Source organism: Branchiostoma lanceolatum, chromosome 15, assembly GCF_035083965.1.
Source record: "Branchiostoma lanceolatum isolate klBraLanc5 chromosome 15, klBraLanc5.hap2, whole genome shotgun sequence".
Classification (NCBI taxonomy): Eukaryota; Metazoa; Chordata; class Leptocardii; order Amphioxiformes; family Branchiostomatidae; genus Branchiostoma; species Branchiostoma lanceolatum.
This window is the reverse complement of record NC_089736.1, coordinates 12,669,247-12,693,491: the sequence shown is the minus strand read 5'-3', so window position 1 is coordinate 12,693,491 and position 24,245 is coordinate 12,669,247. Positions and strand designations below refer to the sequence as shown.

General features: G+C 44.8%; 4 protein-coding genes and 1 long non-coding RNA gene across 5 annotated transcripts; 1 reads left to right on the top strand and 4 right to left on the bottom strand.

The window, feature by feature from the left end:
- Nucleotides 1-203: 203 nt before the first annotated feature.
- LOC136449348 (uncharacterized) lies at nt 204-2,394 on the bottom strand. The gene is made up of 3 exons (XM_066449362.1): nt 2,343-2,394; nt 261-1,592; nt 204-229 (listed from the first exon to the last, which is right to left on the bottom strand). The coding sequence occupies exons 1-3, from the start codon at nt 2,392-2,394 to the stop codon at nt 204-206; spliced, it is 1,410 nt and encodes a 469-aa protein (XP_066305459.1).
- Nucleotides 2,395-11,704: 9,310 nt separating this feature from the next.
- LOC136449347 (perilipin-4-like) lies at nt 11,705-13,388 on the top strand. The gene is made up of 3 exons (XM_066449361.1): nt 11,705-12,143; nt 12,228-13,333; nt 13,383-13,388. The coding sequence occupies exons 1-3, from the start codon at nt 11,705-11,707 to the stop codon at nt 13,386-13,388; spliced, it is 1,551 nt and encodes a 516-aa protein (XP_066305458.1).
- A 5-nt stretch (nt 13,389-13,393) lies between these two features.
- Nucleotides 13,394-23,646, bottom strand: LOC136449346 (serine-rich adhesin for platelets-like). Its single transcript, XM_066449360.1, has 3 exons — nt 22,242-23,646; nt 14,116-16,499; nt 13,394-13,954 (listed from the first exon to the last, which is right to left on the bottom strand). The coding sequence occupies exons 1-3, from the start codon at nt 23,644-23,646 to the stop codon at nt 13,394-13,396; spliced, it is 4,350 nt and encodes a 1,449-aa protein (XP_066305457.1).
- LOC136421280 (uncharacterized) lies at nt 18,034-20,803 on the bottom strand. Its single transcript, XM_066408511.1, has 4 exons — nt 20,712-20,803; nt 19,942-20,173; nt 19,182-19,247; nt 18,034-18,866 (listed from the first exon to the last, which is right to left on the bottom strand). The coding sequence occupies exons 1-3, from the start codon at nt 20,756-20,758 to the stop codon at nt 19,194-19,196; spliced, it is 333 nt and encodes a 110-aa protein (XP_066264608.1). The 5' UTR covers nt 20,759-20,803; the 3' UTR covers nt 18,034-18,866; nt 19,182-19,193.
- Nucleotides 21,119-22,241, bottom strand: LOC136421284 (uncharacterized). The gene is made up of 3 exons (XR_010753415.1): nt 22,062-22,241; nt 21,685-21,889; nt 21,119-21,290 (listed from the first exon to the last, which is right to left on the bottom strand). It is a non-coding gene; the product is annotated as an uncharacterized lncRNA (long non-coding RNA).
- Nucleotides 23,647-24,245: the final 599 nt, after the last annotated feature.

Genomic DNA, 24,245 nt, shown 5'->3' with positions numbered 1-24,245 from the left:
GGAGGCGGCAGAAGTGGTGGTAGTAGTTGTAATGGCGGGTTTTGTAGTACTGTCAGTTGTATGAATGGAGGTAGCAGGAATACTTTTTGTTGTGGAAGCAAGGGTGCTAGCAGAGCTGCTACCCGCTGTAGTTTTTGTAGTTGAAGCTGGGGTGCTGCTACCCGTTCTAGTAGCTGTAGTTGAAGGTGTGGTGCTGCTGCCCGTTATAGTAGTTGAAGCTGGGGTGCTGCTGCCCGTTATAGTAGTTGAAGCCGGGGTGCTGCTGCCCGTTGTAGCAGTTGTAGTTGAAGGTGTGGTGCTGCTGCCCGTTATAGTAGTTGAAGCCGGGGTGCTGCTGCCCGTTATAGTAGTTGAAGCCGGGGTGCTGCTGCCCGTTGTAGCAGTTGTAGTTGAAGGTGTGGTGCTGCTGCCCGTTGTAGTAGCTGTAGTTGAAGGTGTGGTGCTGCTGCCCGTTATAGTAGTTGAAGCCGGGGTGCTGCTGCCCGTTATAGTAGTTGAAGCCGGGGTGCTGCTGCCCGTTGTAGCAGTTGTAGTTGAAGGTGTGGTGCTGCTGCCTGTTGTAGCAGTTGTAGTTGAAGGTGTGGTGCTGCTGCCTGTTGTAGCAGTTGTAGTTGAAGGTGTGGTGCTGCTGCCTGTTGTAGCAGTTGTAGTTGAAGGTGTGGTGCTGCTGCCCGTTGTAGCAGTTGTAGTTGAAGGTGTGGTGCTGCTGCCCGTTGTAGCAGTTGTAGTTGAAGCCGGGGTGCTGCTGCCTGTTATAGCAGTTGTAGTTGAAGCTGGGGCGCTGCTGCCTGTTGTAGCAGTTGTAGTTGAAGGTGTGGTGCTGCTGCCCGTTGTAGTTTTTGTAGTTGAAGCTGGGGTGCTGCTGCCCGTTGTAGCAGTTGTAGTTGAAGGTGGGGTGCTGCTGCCTGTTATAGCAGTTGTAGTTGAAGCTGGGGCGCTGCTGCCTGTTGTAGCAGTTGTAGTTGAAGGTGTGGTGCTGCTGCCCGTTGTAGCAGTTGTAGTTGAAGCCGGGGTGCTGCTGCCCGTTGTAGCAGTTGTAGTTGAAGCTGGGGCGCTGCTGCCTGTTGTAGCAGTTGTAGTTGAAGGTGGGGTGCTGCTGCCCGTTGTAGTAGTTGTAGTTGAAGCTGGGTCGCTGCTGCTCGTTGTAGTAGTTGTAGTTGAAGCTGGGGTGCTGCTACCCATTGTACTACTAGTGGTTGGAGGTGTGGTACTTCTTCCCGTTGTAGTTGATGGTGGGGTGCTGCCGCCCGTTGCTCTCGTTGTAGCAGTAGTTGTCGTTGCAGATAAAGCTGGGGTGCTGTTGTCCGTTATAGTAGCTGTAGTTGAAGGTGGGGTGCTGCTACCCATTGCAGTAGTTGTATTTGAAGGTGGGGTGCCGCTACCCGTCGTAGTACCTGTGGCTGAAGCCGGGGTGCTGATGCCCGCTGTAGTAGCAGTTGTTGTTGAAGGCTGGGCGCTGCTGTCCGTTGTAGCAGTTGTAGCTGAGGGAGTGGTGATGTTGCCCGTTGCAGTAGTTGTAGTTAGAAGAGGGATGGTGCTGCCAGCGGTGGAAGTTGTGCTGGTGCTTATTGTAGTTGCTTTGGTTGCAGGTGCTGTAATTTGTCAACGACAGTTTTGAGAGCTTTATTGTTGTGGCTTGCAAAGTAACTGATAAACATGGCGTGTGAAAGCATGGGGTCGTAGAAATCTAGTCACTACTTTTTCTACCAACAAAGTGCTTTTAATGTGGTACTTTTGGTTCATACAATATTTCGTTTATAATTCAATGACGATAAATCTTCAAACATCGCCCACAAGATAAATCCATACGATAGCCATCCTTGAAATGAGGATAGTTTGCCTCCGACGTCATTCTGAGACCAATTATCATTTTATCTTGTCATGACGATCCATCGTGTTGTAAAGATGTGGAAGAAACTAAAGCAGCATTTTCACCTTTTTATACTTTTAAGCATACGTCAGTTTTTATATGACATGTTACACAATTTCCATACTAACGCTATTTCGATAGAAGTCCAGGTTGTAAGAGAAAATACGTTTTGCTTTTACTAACCGTGTCGTCATGATCCTTTGATTGTTGTACTCTTAATCCATACTAGAAACAGTAATCCTCATGTCTTTTGAACAAGATTATAGCAGACAATGGTAAACTTAACAGCTGCCTTACTTGGCGCTGGCCTCAAGCCAAATACTTAAAAGTCAAGCAGCTTCAAATTCGTACATGAGCATGATACTATGAAGTTACGGTCTACTTTATGGCATATAATATCTACCAAATGTATATAGATGCGAAGAAGAGGACAATAAGACATTTCTAAGAATGGCGGAAGACATGAACTTACAGTTAAGGGTCCCAGCAGCTAGCAAGAGAAGGGACACAACCATGGAATCCATGATGGCTTCGAATCTCCAGAAAACAGCTCGCCGGCAAACAATTTTCGTTGAAGTTCACAAAATAGTTCCCAAATGGAAAGGTTGTCACAAGTCCTGAGTATCCGAACGTTCGTATTGGTCTAGCCGTACCAGGAAATTGTGTTCTTGACAACTGAAACTGTTGTACGTGTTATGCGCGTTTCTTGTTGTGTTTGTACGTGTCCGGGGGGTGGTAACGTCAACGAGAAGGTTCGCAACCATGGTTTTATTTGTGTAAGAATGTGTTAATCACTCAGTTCGACCAAAGGGCCCTTAGCGACATACTTACGTTGTGCTGACTGGCAGCATAACTCCTTCTGTGCGCAACGATGTTTATTTTCGCATTTGACCTCCACAACAATGCTAATAGTTTGACAAATGTGGATTACTCATGAGGAAACGTTAGAGGAAATTTCCTTCACCTATTCAACACATATGTGACTATTGTTCGATTTATATTCTAATTAATGTCTACTTCTATTTAAACAAGACGTTTTTTGAAGGGCTTTAGAACGTTATCAGTAAAATGACAAAGACAAACAGCCCTTGACTCCAACACCTTGCCAGCAACGTAAACGCGATACGTGACTCAGAACTACACACAAAACATGGTGGCACCTTTCTTTAATGTCTCATTCCTGAGTTTTGTTCTTCCCATAGACTTCTATGTTATAATACATATTTTACATGGGCGCATTCGTAATGAAGCTATTGGAAATGTGCCAATGCTATGCACTCTATGTTAAGAATATTTACCCTAGATCATGCCAAGAAACTCCCCACAACTTCACTACATACCATCTCTGTTAATGGCAATTACAAACTTTCTAGCACGACCACACCACTCAAACCCCAGGACTGTGCACGTCCGACTTCGCGCGACTTCTAAAATTTACCTACTAATTTCTTACAAAGAAACAAACATCAGTTTGACGCTTGAGGTAAGTTGGGCTGGCTAAAAGGGGATTTTCGACTGCTATAAACACGCGTTAATGCAGTCGTTTATTTTTGGGGGTACGGGCTCCTTTAGGACAGAAATGAAACGCAAGTGTAACAGGGTGCGCTAACGCTATATTGCAATATAGCTGAGTTTATTGTACATTGTACAGATTTCCTTAGGGTGACGGTCTGACTGATGATCTGTTCTAAGAAAGGCGTGTAGGTACTGTCCGGAGAGGATGGCCGGAGTAAATGACCGGGGAGAAATAATGACCCTCCCCTCCAGGAGGACAGAGCCTGCTTCCTGGTGGACCTGACCATATTCGGGCACTGTCCACTACATGTAAGGAACTTAGTCATCACTAAGATATAGAAGAAGAATGTTTACTTTCTCTTAGAAATAGTAATGTAGGCGGATAGAAGTTATATACATGGAAGAGAACCATTTACAAGAGTCTGGAGCGGAGATTCAATGTAGGGAGAGGACAGATAGAGAGAGAAAATACTACCGTGGCCGACAGGTACAAAGAGCACACACAGTACAATACAGATCTCCGTCTACAAATGTAGTGATTTCATACTTCATTCCTGCATGCCTGGGTTGAGCGTACATAACTAACATCACGCAGCTATTCTAATGGACTCGTAAGGGACACTCCATCGATACCAAGGCCAGAAAACTACCGCACCCCTTTACACAAGACCAGAGAGAGTTGCATATGAACACAAAATTACAATGAATCATTCACACAATACCACACGCTATTGCAGTTTATTCGATCTAGATGAATTCCAAAATGAAGAATGGTAAAACAGAATAAGTCAAAATTATATATTGTACATTTGAAATGTATTGGCAAGCACATCACTAATTACACAATAGTTACACAATGAACGATGTTGTCTTCATAACAGCATTTCCCATCAACCACCATATGTACAATGTGCATAATTAGGCTAACTAGAAGGCCTGATATCGCATAGTTTATTTGCCTGGCTACAGGCAACGGTTTAAACATGTCTGACTCTCTTACCACGTGTTATATAGACTACCCAAAATATTGAATACAATTATAAACCTGTTTAAAAATTATTTCATTGGACAGAAAAATATACTCCGTGAATAGTTTCATCAGGTTGGTAAGTCACTGAATAAAAATACTGTTTTTACACAACCAAGAGATTCGGTGGAATAAATCTCTTGGTTGTGCAAAAAGAGTCTTTTTATTTAAAAAAATACTATTGTTTAAATTTTACATTGCCCTCAAAGTAAAGCGCTAACTAGATCCATAACTTTAACAAGCATGCTTTCAACTTCGCCTTCATGGTGCAGTACATAGATGATTCGGTAGAGGGCAAAAGGGCAAAGGTCCATCTCATAGCAGTCAGTGTTGTGGACCTACATATCAAACCTGTAAACATCTTGGTTAGCATACTTGTATTATCATGATGTAACATGAATGTTAAACAACACAGCCACAGCTGTAAGAATGCTACTGAAATCCATTTGAAGAGTCATTCTAGTATCTATATGGGCATCTACGAATATGATTTACAATTTACATATTGAAATATTGATCACGTCTTTCTTCCTCAGAAATACCATGATAAATGCTTATTAGAATGATTACAAAGATAAAGTTGTTTTCACAGTAAATATTCAGACAGCCATTCGATAAACAATCAGTGTAGTAGCCCCAAAAATCAAACAAGCAAGTATCTTTGTAAAACTAGCTGTGTTGTCATACCCTTACGTGATTGACGTGAATTTCAAACAATTTAGCCGCACCTGTTGGTCTGTTAGTCGCCATAGTACGTTTGTATGTATATCAACAAAGGCTATGATTTACACAATTTAACAAATTACAGTACTTATGACGTCAAGCTTCCTCTGTTGTGTCAATGCCTACATTGTTTTGTTAGTAAATATTGACACATCCATTGGCTGCCAGGTTAACAACACTTCTCTTCTCCGCAAGCTCCGAAGAGAACTAAGTTTCCCGTCTATTTCACAGACAACATACACACAATTAGGGTAGTGAGCTCACCGTCACGAATGTGACCGTACCGTGGAAGGAAAAGCCACGAATGGGTTCGCAGGGGGTAGGACAAAGGGCAACAGGGGAGGAATCATTAGGGTCAGGATAGGGGCTGTGTGATTTGTCTGCTTAACCGACGGGAAAGGTGACTGACCTGGTGAGGTCATCACCACTGGTTGTTACTGGTGGAGAGTCGAGCACGGGGAAGTTTGTATTCCTGTATGTGATGAAGCAAATGATAAAAAATTGATACAAATCTCAATACATATTTGTCTATTTTTATAATCACAGAGACAGAATAAAATATCCTTGACACTGTAAACCCAAGGTCATATTCCATACCAAATTTCCAACGACTATATTTTTCATCGGAGGCAAGGTAGCCTTGAATACACACTCGCTAAAATTTCAAAACCACCCTCTTCACCCCTTGTAGCGAAAAACGTACATTCTTACACGTTATAGACATACAATTGGTATATCAATCGTAATCCATATATAGACAATGCAAAATTTCCGCTGTTTAACTTTCAGGATATGGAAATATACGAAATAATACAAGCAGTATTTGCAAGCTTTAGAGTGATTGACTAGAACTACAAGTTTCAGACCATCACAAGATGAAAAGAGATTAACAACAAAGTTTGTTATGAATGAAATGATAAAAAGAAGGAAAGATAAGGACAGAGAAAGAAAGTTAGAGGAAGAAAAGAAAAAAGTTAAATCGTAGTATAGTCAATATCTTCCGCTCACGAAATGAACAAAACGAACGGGCACGGACCATGCAACCAGCTTTCGCCCTACTGTATGTTGTATATTACAGCAATTGTATATTGTTGTACCATAAATATGTAATGATATATGTTGATAGATCTAGAGTTATTAGGACTCAAATGACTGTGTATCTCTGCTATATTGTATCTGACCCTTACCTTTTCCCGCATGACCTCAATGAAAAGCGGCCTGCGTGCCGATTTGAGCTTATCATGAATAAACAAAGGTTCAAACAAACAAATTCAAATCACCCTGTGTAGACTATGCATATTTACCTGGTTGGTTGGTATGTTCTTGACACTAGGCTTCCAATCAAAAGCACGGTTGTCGCGGTCACCAAAGTTCCGAAGATGTTCATAACCGTGTCTGTTATTCGCTGGGCGTTCTCCTGAAGGTGTGAGGTACGTGTAGCCACTGTCCTGATAGGACGCGCGAGAGGCCCTGGCCAAGTTGTTCCTCCCCGAACCAGAATCGTCCTCGTACGTCTGACGCTTGTTTACCATGCTGAAAAGGGGACGAAAACATTACTTCTTTCTTCCCCTGTTTCAAGTCCCACTCATACAGTAGTCTCTACCAGGCTAAGAACGCCGGCTATAGGGAGAATATTTGCCAGGGACATCAAAGAACCTACCGACATATCCCTAGGATCCACGCGGGTGAAATGTGATCTTCAACGTGGACTGACTCTACTCTACTGCCTGATTAGTCATTTTTCCGAATTCCAATTCTGCCGAATTCTACGATCCATACGCCTTTAAGAAGGCCTGGTGGAGGCTACTCGACAGCTTAATATATCGTGCGTCTGTTCCTAGACTAGCTCTCAAGTTAATCAGCCTTCCAGTTAATAATCTGTAGGGTAGCTAAGTAAGAAACTATGTATGTTTACCATTATTCAGTCGACACGGTGACCCTGCGCACACAATGCTTAAGATATGACTGGTTGGTAGCAAACACTATAACACAGACTGGGGGAGCAAAGCAGTGCAAATACTGCATTCTTCGTGTATGCAAATACTTTGCCAATTGAAAATACCCTGTATCATTTTCAGTGGGACATTGCATGTTTGCTAACTTTTAACATACGTAGTACTGTAAGGTTTGCTTTTAAATGATAGGACAGGCACATTTTATAAAAGTTAAATCTATAGCTCACCTGTACAGCGGCATTTCATCGTGCAAGTCGTCTGTCTGCTTTGTCATTGGTACCTTCTCAGCAGGTGTCCAGTAGGGGTGATCTGGCGTTTGTTGCCTTGACAGAAAATATGTACGTAAAATCATTTACTACATAGTTATAAAAATATAAGCGGTGTTGTTATAAATGCATATAAATATAGGTGATAACAGATATATGATAGTAAGAATATAGGGATGTATACATGTATGCATAGATATATCAAAAGAAAAATAATCAATGCATCTTGAACACTACAGTTCAAATTTGAATTCTTCCCAGAATTAGAATCAAAAGAACTCAGAGTAACCGTATATGCTCATAAGAAACATTGTGACGTATCACATATGTTTATTGCCAAAATATGAAATCGCACACCTCTCAAAATCACCCTCTTTCTTCTTACGACGACAGCAAAGACAGATGGATAGGGTGATTATGATGATGAGTACAAGCCCCCCAGCTCCGGCCCCCACCCCAATGACCAATGGTTGCGAAGCATAGAACTCGCACTTGTCTCCCATGTAGAAACCATTAGGGTCAGCATCACATCTAACAATGACAAAATGTAACGATTAGCAACCAAAACGAAGCAAAAACATGATCATTGACTGTATGGGGCTCTCAGATTTAGGATAGATCACATATTGGCCCCTCTTGCTAAAAACTACTAATTATAGTGCATACAACTCATTAATGTACAACATTATTTAATTATGTGTTAATATATTAGAGAGACTTGGATGCTCTTCATGAAAATCAATTTGGTTTCAAAAATCATTTACCATTGCATTTAGAAATCGTAAATAGCAATTATCATAAACGCTTTTGAAACATGGTATGTTAAGTCAGTTTTATTTAAACTTTGATTACTAAATATCCATTGGTTACCCACTTGCAGAACGCGTCTTGGCCTGGCACGTGAACACATTGGCCATCGTTTTTGCAGTAGTGCTTGTCCACAGTGCATATTGAAATACATGTAGCGTCGGCTGATGACGAGCAAGTGAGATTATATCCAGGTTGACATTGCACTACTGAGCACAACCCTCCCTCAATTTCATTTATCTGTTCCAGCACCTTATCGACTGCTTCTTTGTCAAGAACTGAAAGGAAAGAGTAAATACTAGTATGTTTCAGCATCATAGCGCGTCGTTTCAACATAGTAAGTAAGAACCACTCTCAGTAATTTTCCCTGGCTTATATAAAATTCTGTACGTTTTATATTTAACGCTTCATAAACTGCATTATGGAGTATCAAACGAAAGCTGAGTATAGATCCAAAAGAATGTGACAACATGGAAAATGTTCTTAAATAAATTCCAATCCTTGTCTTTCCGTACCTTCTTGACTTGTGTATTGTACGGAAGACCCAGCAAGTGCACTTTTCCCATCAACAGTCAATGTTCCATCTTTGACTTTCTCTGTGATTCCAGTGGAGCTGATAACATTGTCAATACCACCTGCTTTCTGTAGCTCTTTGTAGTCGTAGTCTACCTCATAGTGTACCACAGTGACATCGCTCACGGCCTGTCGCTTCTTGCTTGGTTTGCTGTCCGGCCTAAAATACAGATTTTCAAGAAACAAATTGTCTAATTGAGTGGTTGTTTGAGAACTATAATTCTAAAAAGGTTGTATTGTGCGTTTTCTTTTTGATCTATTCATTCATCTTTTGTCTTTGCATGCATGTGGAGCTTACACCTTGTCAAATTCCGGCGCCTATTTATCATTGTTCACTAGACGATATTTGGTGTTCTTAAAGCTTTTGTTCAAAGGCAAGGTTCAAATATTATATCTATCAAAAAACAGTTAACAAACGTGGTGCTCAACTCAAAAACAGATTATATCAAACATGGTTGATATGAAATTATAAAATACTTGTATGATTTGATGAAGAAAAATAGACTTACTCAAAACCGGTCACATTTATGCCTTGAAATCCCTCCGTTCCAATGTAGAGTGGCTTGACCTATTTATCAGTTAGATCATGAACGGGTTAGCTTAATTGAAAACAACAAGAAGTCGACTATCGATGTTTAGAACAAATGCTCAGAATTTTTGGGGGGTACAGAATGTCGCAACGTCTAGCACCTGGAATGGTATAAAACTGTTAAGTCATTAGATATTGTTCACTTTGCAAATAGAGTTCTAGTAGCCTTGCATTTCTTTTATCATTTTTCATTTATATACTGTAAGTGTACATGTTGTGTTCTAATGTGTGATTCAGTTTTGTCCAGTTAATATTTATTGATAAGGACCACAGGAAGAGAAGCTGCATTGGACTTGTCTATGGTTAAGATAATAGAGGATCTGAATGATAAATATACTTAATCATCTATATCCAGCTTTTGAATTAAGCAAATCAAAATTACGTATTTTTGTAGTCATCGAAAAATGGCGAATACCACAATAACAATGTTCTTATTTCGCAACCTCAATTCAAACTAGTGCCACTGTCAGGCTCAAGGTGTAATAAAGTATCATATAGTTATCGAGCTGTCTTGTCGCCCACGGACGAGTCCACCGACGCTGAACAGATCGTCCGGCAGGATGCAAAGGAACTGAAGAACTAACGTAATGAAACTATCTGCATAATACAGAATTACGAACACATTCCTCACCTCCGATATAAAGTCATTAGCAAATTCTATGAATGTCGGCGACAATGGATCCTTCAGCTCGTCATCAAATGGCGTTTCAAACTGGATAGACGAGCTCACAACAACGATGACAATGACGGCTTGTGGGATCTGAGTTACATCTGTTGAGAATAAGAGATCAAACAGTACTTAGGCCATGTTGATTTGATTATATGGATGACATCCTGAGAGGAACCCAAAACTGATGCGAGCATGAGAATAAGAAAAAAAGGTTGGCAAAAAGAGAAGTTGCATTCATTATGAAATCTATGTGATCGGGAAGGTTGAACAAATGACTAAACACAAAGAGTACGGCTACAGCGAATGATAGATTCTTCTTCTTTGACTTTGGAATATATTTTGCATTCTACGACATTAGTATCGCTTTCCAATATCTATTTTGCATTTAACGGCATGTATTTGATCATTTTGTAGCTGATTTTTACGATTTACAGTATGGTAGCATCCTTTCTTTTTTTGGAATCGGATGAAAAGTGATGCGCACGTGGGTGTCATCAATATTTTAATCAAATCAACATGGCCTTATGAAGAGAAAACAAGCAATTGAATACATTTTTAAAAAGAGAGCATTGTATCCTGGAGGTAAATAGTATTTTATTTCATCATTCTAATGATTCTCTCTCTTCATTTTCTGATAGGTTAGCGAGTAAGGCACATGTATTAATCATTATTTTACTATGTAAACATTCCAAAACGTCCCTCAATAATAAGCTATATTCATTACTCCACATATCGTAAATCTCAACATTTCCACTCACTAATTGTAACTGGCAGCTCTGGATCCACAATGATATCTGAAATAACAAAAACAAAAAAATTCATCAATTAGCTCAAAACAGGATAGTGTCATGGGGTAATGGAATCTACAGGGCCGTGTCCAACTGACACATGGATTAAACTATACATATAAGCATCACCAACTTGCATATCAAGTTTATTGCCTACGTGTATGTGTGTTTCTGACAACAAAGAGATTTTTAAAATACCCCATTGACATAGAATATAAAAAAGTAACTTTATCCTTAATGTGTGGTGCTCTACATTGCATTTTCAGGCTAAAACTGAATCATACTTTGTCTCATTTAATCAAATGTCCCTATCACATTCAGATTCTAAAGAACACAATAGGACTTCGTAAAACAGTTGCAAACGATAGGAGAAGTGATAGAGAGCAGCAGTTTAACAGAAAGATGTGACGTTAAAACTTGCTCATTCTAAAAATTGTTTCATTGCAATCCATTTATAATTCCGATCATACTTGCTAATAAAGGTCTTTTCGTGCACTATATATGATATGATTTGGATTTCGCAGGTCGGTTAAATTGTTCAAGCACAACAACATTATAGTACAGGTATATAAAGACATTTAAAAAATCAAAAACCTACCGGGTTTTTCTGTAGGATAAGGCTTAGTGGGCGATGTAGTACTGCCGGTGCTAGGCGTTGTGGCCGTGTTAGTAGTGGCCGCTATAGAAGTGACGGCGTTGTTCGTAGTTGCCGCTGTAGAAGTCACGGCGCTTGGCGTAGTGGCCAGTGTAGAAGTGATGGCGCTGGGCGTAGTGGCCGCTGTAGAAGTGACGGCGCTGGGCGTAGTGGCCGCTGTAGAAGTGATGGCGCTGGGCGTAGTGGCCGCTGTAGAAGTGATGGCGCTGGGCGTAGTGGCCGCTGTAGAAGTGATGGCGCTGGGCGTAGTGGCCGCTGTAGAAGTGATGGCGCTGGGCGTAGTGGCCGCTGTAGAAGTGATTGCGCTGGGCGTAGTGGCCGCTGTAGAACTGACGGCGCTTGGCATAGTGGCCGCTGTAGAAGTCACGGCGCTGGGTGTAGTGGCCGCTGTAGAAGTCACGGCGCTAGGCGTAGTGGCCGCTGTAGAACTGACGGCACTAGGCGTAGTGGCCGCTGTAGAAGTGATGGCACTGGGCGTAGTGGCCGCTGTAGAAGTGACGGCACTGTGCGTAGTGGCCGCTGTAGAAGTGATGGCACTGGGCGTAGTGGCCGCTGTAGAAGTGATGGCGCTGGGCGTAGTGGCCGCTGTAGAAGTCACGGCGCTAGGCGTAGTGGCCAGTGTAGAAGTGATGGCGCCGGGCGTAGTGGCCGCTGTAGAAGTGATGGCGCTGGGCGTAGTGGCCGCTGTAGAAGTGATGGCGCTGGGCGTAGTGGCCGCTGTAGAAGTGATGGCGCTGGGCGTAGTGGCCGCTGTAGAAGTGATGGCGCTGGGCGTAGTGGCCGCTGTAGAAGTGATTGCGCTGGGCGTAGTGGCCGCTGTAGAACTGACGGCGCTTGGCATAGTGGCCGCTGTAGAAGTCACGGCGCTGGGTGTAGTGGCCGCTGTAGAAGTCACGGCGCTAGGCGTAGTGGCCGCTGTAGAACTGACGGCACTAGGCGTAGTGGCCGCTGTAGAAGTGATGGCACTGGGCGTAGTGGCCGCTGTAGAAGTGACGGCACTGTGCGTAGTGGCCGCTGTAGAAGTGATGGCACTGGGCGTAGTGGCCGCTGTAGAAGTGATGGCGCTGGGCGTAGTGGCCACTGTAGAAGTCACGGCGCTAGGCGTAGTGGCCAGTGTAGAAGTGATGGCGCCGGGCGTAGTGGCCGCTGTAGAAGTGACGGCGCTGGGCGTAGTGGCCGCCGTAGAAGTGACGGCGCTGGTCGTAGTGGCCGCTGTAGAAGTGACGGCGCTTGGCGTAGTGGCCGCTGTAGAAGTGACGGCACTTGGCGTAGTGGCCGCTGTAGAAGTAACGGCGCTTGGCGTAGTGGCCAGTGTAGAAGTGATGGCGCTGGGCGTAGTGGCCGCCGTAGAAGGGATGGCGCTGGGCGTAGTGGCCGCTGTAGAAGTGATGGCACTAGGCGTAGTGGCCGCTGTAGAAGTCACGGCGCTGGGCGTAGTGGCCGCTGTAGAACTGACGGCGCTGGGCGTAGTGGCCGCTGTAGAAGTCACGGCGCTGGGCGTAGTGGCCGCTGTAGAAGTGATGGCACTAGGCGTAGTGGCCGCTGTAGAAGTCACGGCGCTGGGCGTAGTGGCCGCTGTAGAACTGACGGCGCTGGGCGTAGTGGCCATTGTAGAAGCGATGGCGCTGGGCGTAGTGGCCAGTGTAGAAGTGATGGCGCTGGGCGTAGTGGACGCTGTAGAAGTGACGGCGCTGGGCGTAGTGGCCGCTGTAGAAGTGACGGCGCTGGGCGTAGTGGCCGCTGTAGAAGTCACGGCGCTGGGCGTAGTGGCCAGCGTAGAAGTGATGGCGCTGGGCGTAGTGGCCAGTGTAGAAGTGATTGCGCTGGGCGTAGTGGCCGCTGTAGAAGTGACGGCGCTGGGCGTAGTGGCCGCTGTAGAAGTCACGGCGCTGGGCGTAGTGGCCGCTGTAGAAGTCACGGCGCTAGGCGTAGTGGCCAGTGTAGAAGTGATGGCGCTAGGCGTAGTGGCCGCTGTAGAAGTGACGGCGCTGGGCGTAGTGGCCGCTGTAGAAGTCACGGCGCTGGGCGTAGTGGCCAGTGTAGAAGTGATGGCGCTGGGCGTAGTGGCCGCTGTAGAAGTGACGGCGCTGGGCGTAGTGGCCGCTGTAGAAGTCACGGCGCTGGGCGTAGTGGCCGCTGTAGAACTGACGGCGCTGGGCGTAGTGGCCGCTGTAGAAGTGACGGCGGTTGGCGTAGTGGCCGATGTAGAACTGACGGCGCTGGGCGTAGTGGCCGCTGTAGAAGTGACGGCGCTTGGCGTAGTGGCCGCTGTAGAACTGACGGCGCTTGGCGTAGTGGCCACTGTAGAACTGACGGCGCTTGGCGTAGTGGCTGCTGTAGAAGTGACGGCGCTGGGCGTAGTGGCCGCTGTAGAAGTGACGGCGCTTGGCGTAGTGGCCGCTGTAGAACTGACGGCGCTTGGCGTATTGGCCGCTGTAGAAGTGACGGCGCTGGGCGTAGTGGCCGCTGTAGAAGTGACGGCGGTTGGCGTAGTGGCCGCTGTAGAAGTGACGGCGCTAGGCGTAGTGGCCGCTGTAGAACTGACGGCGCTAAGAGAAGTGGCCGCTGTAGTTGTAATGGCGCTAAGAGTTGTGGCTGCTATAGAAGTGACGTTGCTGGGCGTAGTGGCCGCTGTAGTTGTGACACCGCTAAGAGTAGTAGCCCCTGTAGAACTGACGGCGCTAAGAGTAGTGGCCGCTGTAGAACTGACGGCGCCGGGCGTAGTGGCCGCTGTAGAAGTGACGGCGCTGGGCGTAGTGGCCGCTGTAGTTGTGACACCGCTAAGAGTAGTAGCTGCTGTAGAACTGACGGTGCTGGGCGTAGTGGCCGCTGTAGAAGTGACGTTGCTGGGCGTAGTGGCCGCTGTAGAACTGACGTTGCTGGACGTAGTGGCCGCTGTAGAACTGACGGTGCTGGGCGTAGTGGCCGCTGTAGAACTGACGGCGCTAGGCGTAGTGGCCGCTGTAGAACTGACGGTGCTGGGCGTAGTGGCCGCTGTAGTTGTGACACCGCTAAGAGTAGTAGCTGCTGTAGAACTGACGGCGCTGGGCGTAGTGGCCGCTGTAGTTGTGACACCGCTAAGAGTAGTAGCTGCTGTAGAACTGACGGCGCTGGGCGTAGTGGCCGCTGTAGTTGTGACACCACTAAGAGTAGTAGCTGCTGTAGAACTGACGGCGCTGGGCGTAGTGGCCGCTGTAGTTGTGACGTCGACACCGCTAAGAGTAGTAGCTGCTGTAGAACTGACGGTGCTGGGCGTAGTGTCCGCTGTAGAAGTGACGTTGCTGGGCGTAGTGGCCGCTGTAGAACTGACGGTGCTGGGCGTAGTGGCCGCTGTAGAACTGACGGTGCTGGGCGTAGTGGCCGCTGTAGAACTGACGGCGCTAAGAGTAGAAGCTGCTGTAGAACTGACGTTGCTGGGAGTTGTGACCGCTGTAGAAGTGACGTTGCTGGGCGTAGTGGCCGCTGTAGTTGTGACACCGCTAAGAGTAGTGGCCGCTGTAGAACTGACGGCGCTGAGCGTAGTGGCCGCTGTAGAACTGACGGTGCTGGGCGTAGTGGCCGCTGTAAAATTGACGGCGCTAAGAGTAGTAGCTGCTGTAGAACTGACGTTGCTGGGCGTAGTGGCCGCTGTAGAACTGACGGCGCTAAGAGTAGTAGCTGCTGTAGAACTGACGTTGCTGGGCGTAGTGGCCGCTGTAGAACTGACGGTGCTGGGCGTAGTGGCCGCTGTAGTTGTGACACCGCTAAGAGTAGTAGCTGCTGTAGAACTGACGGCGCTGGGCGTAGTGGCCGCTGTAGTTGTGACACCGCTAAGAGTAGTAGCTGCTGTAGAACTGACGGCGCTGGGCGTAGTGGCCGCTGTAGTTGTGACACCGCTAAGAGTAGTAGCTGCTGTAGAACTGACGGCGCTGGGCGTAGTGGCCGCTGTAGTTGTGACACCGCTAAGAGTAGTGGCCGCTGTAGAAGTGACGTTGCTGGGCGTAGTGGCCGCTGTAGTTGTGACACCGCTAAGAGTAGTAGCTGCTGTAGAACTGACGGCGCTGGGCGTAGTGGCCGCTGTAGTTGTGACGTCGACACCGCTAAGAGTAGTAGCTGCTGTAGAACTGACGGTGCTGGGCGTAGTGTCCGCTGTAGAAGTGACGTTGCTGGGCGTAGTGGCCGCTGTAGAACTGACGGTGCTGGGCGTAGTGGCCGCTGTAGAACTGACGGTGCTGGGCGTAGTGGCCGCTGTAGAACTGACGGCGCTGGGAGTTGTGACCGCTGTAGAAGTGACGTTGCTGGGCGTAGTGGCCGCTGTAGTTGTGACACCGCTAAGAGTAGTGGCCGCTGTAGAACTGACGGCGCTGGGCGTAGTGGCCGCTGTAGAACTGACGGTGCTGGGCGTAGTGGCCGCTGTAGAACTGACGGCGCTAAGAGTAGAAGCTGCTGTAGAACTGACGTTGCTGGGAGTTGTGACCGCTGTAGAAGTGACGTTGCTGGGCGTAGTGGCCGCTGTAGTTGTGACACCGCTAAGAGTAGTGGCCGCTGTAGAACTGACGGCGCTGGGCGTAGTGGCCGCTGTAGAACTGACGGTGCTGGGCGTAGTGGCCGCTGTAAAATTGACGGCGCTAAGAGTAGTAGCTGCTGTAGAACTGACGTTGCTGGGCGTAGTGACCGCTGTAGAAGTGACGTTGCTGGGCGTAGTGGCCGCTGTAGTTGTGACACCGCTAAGAGTAGTGGCTGCTGTAGAACTGACGGCGCTGGGCGTAGTGGCCGCTGTAGTTGTGACACCGCTAAGAGTAGTGGCTGCTGTAGAACTGACGGCGCTGGGCGTAGTGGCCGCTGTAGTTGTGACACCGCTAAGAGTAGTAGCTGCTGTAGAACTGACGGCGCTAAGAGTAGTAGCTGCTGTAGAACTGACGTTGCTGGGCGTAGTGGCCGCTGTAGAAGTGACGTTGCTGGGCGTAGTGGCCGCTGTAGTTGTGACACCGCTAAGAGTAGTGGCCGCTGTAGAACTGACGGCGTTGGGCGTGGTGGTCGCTGTAGAAGTGACGGCGCTGGCCGTAGTGGCTGCTGTTAAAGCTAGAAAAGTGAGGAATTTACATTATATCTACATATAGATATATGTATTGCATCTTTGAATAGACAACCATTGTAATTCTTTTTAGACATTACACAGTTAGTTTTCATCTATCATCACAAATATTTATTTAATGTCTGTTTTCTCTGTACATATTTAGGCAATCCAACCTCTTTTTCCTTAAAACATCCTATAACTGATGATTTATTTTACTTTTACCTTTATTGTTGGCTATCTCAGATATCTAATCCACGTATATGAACAGAGTAGGTCTCGCCATCGGTTGCTAATTATTAGCTAGGCGTAGTGACCAAGCACATGTTGACTAGTCGACGAAGAGCTCTTCATGCATTTCTAAACATACAGGTACCGGTGACGTTGGTTTGGCCGTCCTTGAATTATCTTATATTTAGTATACGAACAGTTATCTTAGCACATAAAACGAAATGATGCTTAAAATTTAAAACTGGATACTGCTCACCATGTAAGCCGAGTATGATCACCAAGAGAACCGACATCACCCTGTAATCCATGTCTGTTCCAGCTCTTCTGATATTCACGACAGTCAGACTCTTACACGTCTGTAACTTGTTGTGGCTTGTACACCTTTGCTATAATGATATATCCTCTCCCGATGTATCAAAAGAAGCCTTGTGGTTGATGTTTCTTCGAGATTCTGAGTAGTTGACTGCAGTCTTTCGCGAAGTCGTGTCGTCGCTGCGTTCAACATTGTCGCGTCTGGCAAATTTACGGTTAGAAAGTGGCCTGAGATCCTGGTCAAAGTTCCAGGGAAAGTTTGTTCTTGACCTAATCGCAACACTTCAGATTTCTATAAATAGCTCAGTCCTTATTTGTGTCCAATCTAAACAAAAATACCACTGGACATCACTTGTACAGAAGAACATTTTCATTTTTTCCCAGAAAAGGTATCAATTTTCTTGTTGGATTGCATCGCTATTGACAGAATGGATGAGCTCTGCGAAATGAGATCGTTTTGTGTAATCACTTTTAATCATGCCCACATGCTTTAAGTTTATAACAGATGCTTTTTCCCTTGGTGAGAGCAAAGGACCTATGGTACCAAATCAACGTTATCAAGATCAAAGGTACACATTCCATTATAATGGCAACACGACGTGTGTTTGTACATTTGGCTACAACATTAATCCGTCTGCATTTTGAAATTTACTGCTCAGTGCGTCCAAGGAAACACTAGAGTAAGCTGGAGAAGCGTTTTGGATCCTCTTCTACAAATAAGATTTATTCATTTTCAAATGCCTTAAAATCTGCTATACCTCTCAATGTAACAGATACTAACATAATTCCACCAGGGTACATAATACCGCCCCCACGCCATCATAATGTACACCTGTCTATCTAAACTTGGCTACCTGTGGGTTATGTATTAGAGATCTCTCTGTCTTTCACAATGGCGGATTTATGTAGCCCGGTGGATTAATGTTAATGGAGTTTTATTCTGTTTTGTAAAATCTGCCAAACGTTATCAGTACAATGACGAAGACAAACAACAGTCGGTTCACATGCCTAGTTCCCAAGCAACGTTTATGTGTTACGTGACCTGATACAAAATACAACATGTCGGTTCCTTAGAATCAATAAAATTATATATATATCAACAGTGTTTAATTAATAAAAGGCACCAGCTCTGTCCAAGAATATTTTTGATTGAAAATATACAGTCCACAAATAAGCATGCTTACATCATGCATATTGTTATGTGCCGACGTTTGAGCAAGGAGTTCCAAAACAATTAAGTCTGAAACTCCGTGTTTGAGGGCCTTGGTGTGTGCCGTGTTCAGATACAAAATGTCTAAGTTGTAATGAAACTACGAACAAGAATTAACCAAAACAAAAATTTAAAAAACTTTAAAATCTAATGACTACATCATTGACTAAATAACTGTCAGTCAGTAAGGAAAGTTACATAATGATCTATGTCTACGTTATATTGACGATGTTGTCTTCATAACAATTTCTATTTTTCAAAGTAAGCAACCCTCCCTAACAATTACGATATGTACAATGCACATAATTTTTGCGCACAAGAAAGCCTACTATTGCCCAGTGTAGAATAGACTTTACAGTTCATTTGTCTTGCTATATGCAAGAGTATAAACGAACCTAACTGTATTATCATATGTGACATAGACTACTCAAAATGTGGAATACGTTCATAAATTTAGAACATAGAATGTTGTTTTGGGGATTACTCTTATGTAACGCGCGAAAGGGATGAGTATCTCGACCAAGCATGCATTTAGCAGCGATTTCAATGTGCAGTTCTTGGTGGACACGCAAGGGGGCAGCCGGCCAAAGGTTCTTTCCTTATCAGTCAGTCAGTTGTGGACCTACAAATCAAACAAGCAAACATCTCGGTTAGAAAAGCTGTGCTACCATGATGTAATATGACGTGAATTCCAAAAAGTTCAGCCACAACAGTCTGGTGCCTTGCTTGCTGAAATGTCCTTGAAGTACTCTTTTGTCTATCTACTATGTCTACATTGACCAGTGACGTACTGACGGCTACGTTTTACGTTTATGAATTCCAATGCTTACGGCGTCTTGATTCCTTAGTAGTATCACGATTAATACCTATTAAGGGTACTAAAGATAAAGTTGTTTTCTTAGTAAACATTCAAACAGTCAGTTGATAAAACACTGACCTAGTGAGGTCATCACCACTGGTTGGTACTGGTGGTGGAGAGGCGAGCACGGGGAAGTTTGTACTCCTGCGTAGAAAATAAAGTAGATAGATTTGACATCGCTCTATCTCAATACATGTTTGTTTTTGACAATCTTCAGAGAGACAAGACATAGTATCAATGCTTGAACTAGCAACCTGAGGGCTTATGATATGTTTTTTTTTAAATTCATATATTCTTAACGTTACAAAGCCATGTGACCATCCATTTCAACAGAAAAGAAAACCATAATGCAAATTATACATAACCATAATTAATTTATCAACCATGAATGATAATCAATAGAAATAACATATAAATGTGTGAAAATTATACATAACCATGATAAATATCAACCATGAATAATATCCAATAGAAATAACATACAAATGTGTGTACATTATACATTACCATAATAATCATCAACCATATATAATAATCATCAATAGAAACAACATGTCAATGTGTGCATGATTTGCCCAATTTACCTCTTGTGATAGTTTAAAAAGTAAGTAATTTGTAATTACTTTGTAATTTAGCTCTTTTTATTGTGATACAATAGCCTCTAGTGTGTAACTCTTATCTTCGCTAGATTGCAACAAAAGTATTAATTAATTTCATACAGCAAACCTTATAAACTTGTGTTCTGAAATATTATAAAATTGATCTTTTTAACACTGCCACAAGACCAAAATCTAAACCTAGCAAATAAAGTTGCATGTAACTCGAAGGCCGTACTCACGTGATTGACAGGCACGTTCTTAACAGTCGGCTTCCAATCAAATGCACGGTTGTCGCGGCCGCCGAAGGTCTGAAGGTTTCCATAACCGTAGCTGTTATTGGCTGGACGTTCCCTGGTGGGCGTGGCATACGGGTTACCGTTGTCCCGACTGGACAGACGAGACGCCCTGGTCAGGTTGTTCTTCTCAAAGTCAGAACTGTCGTCAGAGTACTTCTGTCGTTTGTTCACCATGCTGGAAAAGAACGTTACAAAATCCACATTATACACGTATAACAAAATACTAGTTGTTTTCTACCCAGCCAAGAACTTCTGTTTTAACTCTCACGTTCATCTGCTTGCCAGTTAATCATTTGCAGGTTTAACATTATGATATCAGAATAATAAACTATGTATTTTTGCCATGCTGCAGTCGACACAGTGACCCCTGCAAACACAATACACTAGATACGACTAGTAGGTGACAGACAATAAAATATTAACCTGTAGAGCAACTCAAATATTGCTATACGTTATACTACAATTTCTTGTACACAAATACGAGGCAACTGAAATACACTCTATGTCGATGAGGGTTAGAGATCCAGGCAATGAGATACTTAATACAAAAGTTTTTCAAGCAACTACATAAGTTTTGTAAACGCGACATTCACTCTGTTCATTTTCAGTGCGTATTACAAGATACATTGGATTTCATAGTTGTGATGTCACATGTTGTAATCATTCAGCAAGGAAATGGAAGGATACACGAATGTCTAGACAATACACCTTACCTGTACAGAGGCATTTCATCAGGGACGTCGTCTGTCTGTTTCGCCATCGGTACCTTCTCATCAGGTGTCCAGTATGAGTGGTCGGGGGTGCGTTGCCTAGACAGAAATATAAAGAATGAATTAATACTTAAATATATTAAAGAAAATAAACTATGCCACAACTAGGAATATAAGTATAGATAAGTACGGATTTTTACATGTATGCTGGGATGTAGGTTGCCACAATGTCAAATATATGGAGAGAAACGTAAACAAAGAAATATTGCACACTACAGTCCAAATGTCAACTTAATCTCCATTTCACATCAATTATATTAAACAGAACTGTATAATAACTACATAAGCTTACAAAGTCCATTATCAAATGGTGTCACTGGTTCATTGCAAATATAAGTTTTTATTTACCTCTCAAAATCGCTGTTTTTCTTCTTACGTCGGCAACACAGACAGATGGACAGGGTGATGATGATGATGAACAGGAGCCCCCCAGCTGCGGCCCCCAAACCAATTACCAACGGCTGTGAGGCATAGAACTCGCACTTCTCTCCCAAGTAGAAACCTTTAGGGTCATGATTACAGCTAATAAGAAAAAAGAAACATTTAGAAACAAAAGAATGAAATCATCTAAAGGTATAAATTGATTCAGTCAGAGGGAATAAAGAGTCATGGTAAATATTCTAACTTTGTCCAAATGTCAAGTTCACTAAGAGATACTGCAATTCATCAGGAGTATGCATAGTATAGTGATCAAATTACAGTATCATTAATTCCTATAGACAATGTCTTGAATAAAACAAAAATCCCAATCGAGTTATGTTATTTATTCATTTATATACATATTGATGTACAACAACTATCACGTTACGTAAGTTATTCGATATTTTACCAGTTTTAGATATAAATCTTTAAAAAATACTAAACTGCCAACAACACATGGTAAAGATTGATCAAAAACTGTCACTAGGGTACGCACTTGCAGAAAACGTCCTGGTCCGGTATGTGAACACACTGTCCCTTGTTCTTGCAGTAGTTTTCGTCATCGCATTTTGAAATACATTTTGCTTGTTTTGACGAGCAGTCGTATCCAAGTTGACATTTTATGACATTGGATTCGCACAAGTCGTCACCACTCTGGTTAAGATAGACCCGAACTTGGTCGACGGCATCTTTGTCAATATCTGTAGAAGAGGGGTCAAAGTTGACATTATTCCCGCATCCTTTTGTGAGAAACTTCAAAGACATACTATTTGTTTGCACTTGCATACGGGGGTACAAAAAAGCTAATGATGAATGTTTAATAAGGCTATTAGGGTATATAATGATCGGCGACATTGGATTTGTTTTTCGTACCTTCCTGACTTGTGTGTTGAACGAAAGATCCTTGAAGTGCATTTGCGCCGTTCAAAGTCATATCCTTGATGGCCTCTACTATTGCAGCGGAATCGATGACGACGTCAATGCCCCCAGCTTTTTGTAGTTCTTTGTAGTCGTAGTTAACGACATATCTAACTACAGTGGCGTCGAATGTACGGCGTCTGCGTTTCACCGTAGTGTCGGTGCCATCTGTAGTGTCGGTGCTAGCCGTAGTGTCTGTGCCATCCGTAGTGGCAGTGCTAGCCGTAGTGTCGGTGCTAGCCGTAGTGTCGGTGCTAGCCATAGTGTCGGTGCCATCCGTAGTGTCGGTGCTAGCCGTAGCGTCGGTGCTAGCCGTAGTGTCGGTGCTAGCCATAGTGTCGGTGCCATCCGTAGTGTCGGTGCTAGCCGTAACGGCAGTGCTAGCCGTATTCGCGATGCTAGCTGCATTGACCGCTGTTGAAGTGTCGGTGCTAGCCGTAGTGACCAATGTAGGAGTGTCGGTGCTAGCCGTAGTGTCGGTGCTAGCCGTAGTGTCGTTGCTAGCCGTAGTGTCGTTGCTAGCCGTAGTGTCGGTGCCATCCGTAGTGGCAGTGCTAGCCGTAGTGTCGGTGCCATCCGTAGTGTCGGTGCTAGCCGTAGTGTCGGTGCCATCCGTAGTGTCGGTGCTAGCCGTAGTGTCGGTGCTAGCCGTAGTGTCGGTGCCATCCGTAGTGGCAGTGCTAGCCGTAGTGTCGGTGCTAGCCGTAGTGTCGGTGCTAGCCGTAGTGTCGGTGCCATCCGTAGTGTCGGTGCTAGCCGTAGTGGCAGTGCTAGCCGTACTCGCGATGCTAGCTGCAGTGGCCGCTGTTGAAGTGTCGGTGCTAGCCGTAGTGACCAATGTAGGAGTGTTGGTGCTAGCCGTAGTGTCGGTGCCATCCGTAGTGTCGGTGCTAGCCGTAGTGTTGGTGCTAGCCGTAGTGTCGGTGCCATCCGTAGTGGCAGTGCTAGCCGTAGTGTCGGTGCTAGCCGTAGTGTCGGTGCTAGCCGTAGTGTCGGTGCCATCCGTAGTGTCGATGCTAGCCGTAGTGGTAGTGCTAGCCGTATTCGCGATGCTAGCTGCAGTGACCGCTGTTGAAGTGTCGGTGCTAGCCGTAGTGACCAATGTAGGAGTGTCGGTGCTAGCCGTAGTGTCGGTGCTAGCCGTTGTGTCGTTGCTAGCCGTAGTTTCGGTGCTAGCCGTAGTGTCGGTGCTAGCCGTAGTGTCGGTGCTAGCCGTAGTGTCGGTGCTAGCCGTAGTGTCGGTGCCATCCGTAGTGTCGGTGCTAGCCGTAGTGTCGGTGCTAGCCGTAGTGTCAGTGCTAGCCGTAGTGTCGGTGCTCGCCGTAGTGTCGGTGCCATCCGTAGTGTCGGTGCTCGCCGTAGTGTCGGTGCTAGCCGTAGTGTCGGTGCTAGCCGTTGTGGCGGTGCTAGCCGTAGTCGTGATGCTAGCCGTAGTGATCGCTGTAGGAGTTTCGGTGCTAGCCGTAGTGTCGGTGGGGGTAGCGGACGTCGGAGTGGTAGTATCAGTAGAGACGGAAGACGTAGTGACGGTAGTCGGCATCATCCCTGGCCTGAAATATAAATGTCAACGAAACGGTCTTTTTAATTTAGCCACTCCAGCAATATAGTTGCGATTTCAAAATGTTTTTTTTTTTTATCCTTCGGTCATTTGTCGTTGTCTTGAAATACACTCTATGTTGATTTGGAGTTTATTGCAAGGGGTTTGATGATAACAATAATAACTTACTCGAAACTGGCCACACTGACATTCCTGAATCCCTTTGTTTCATTGTAGAGTTGGTTTACCTGTTGATTCATCAAATAAAAAATGTGTAAGTATGATAATAAACAGCAGACAGCAAAAATATGTATGCTGCATCATTTCACTATACTAGTGTTACGTCAAGAAATAAATTCGGTACAAGAAGTTTCACCTGGGATAAAAATTCCTCGGCTGAACTTTTGTACTCCTCCGATGATGCGTTAGTCAGCCTTGGATCAAATGGAACATTGAACTCGATAGAAGAGTCCACAAGAACGATGACAGGTACCTCAGCCGGAATCTGATCCACATCTAATACGGAAACAGCGGATGTTTATCAATGTGAACATTCTAAGTACAGTACATTCCAGCTATTTGCATTGCGATTTATAACATAT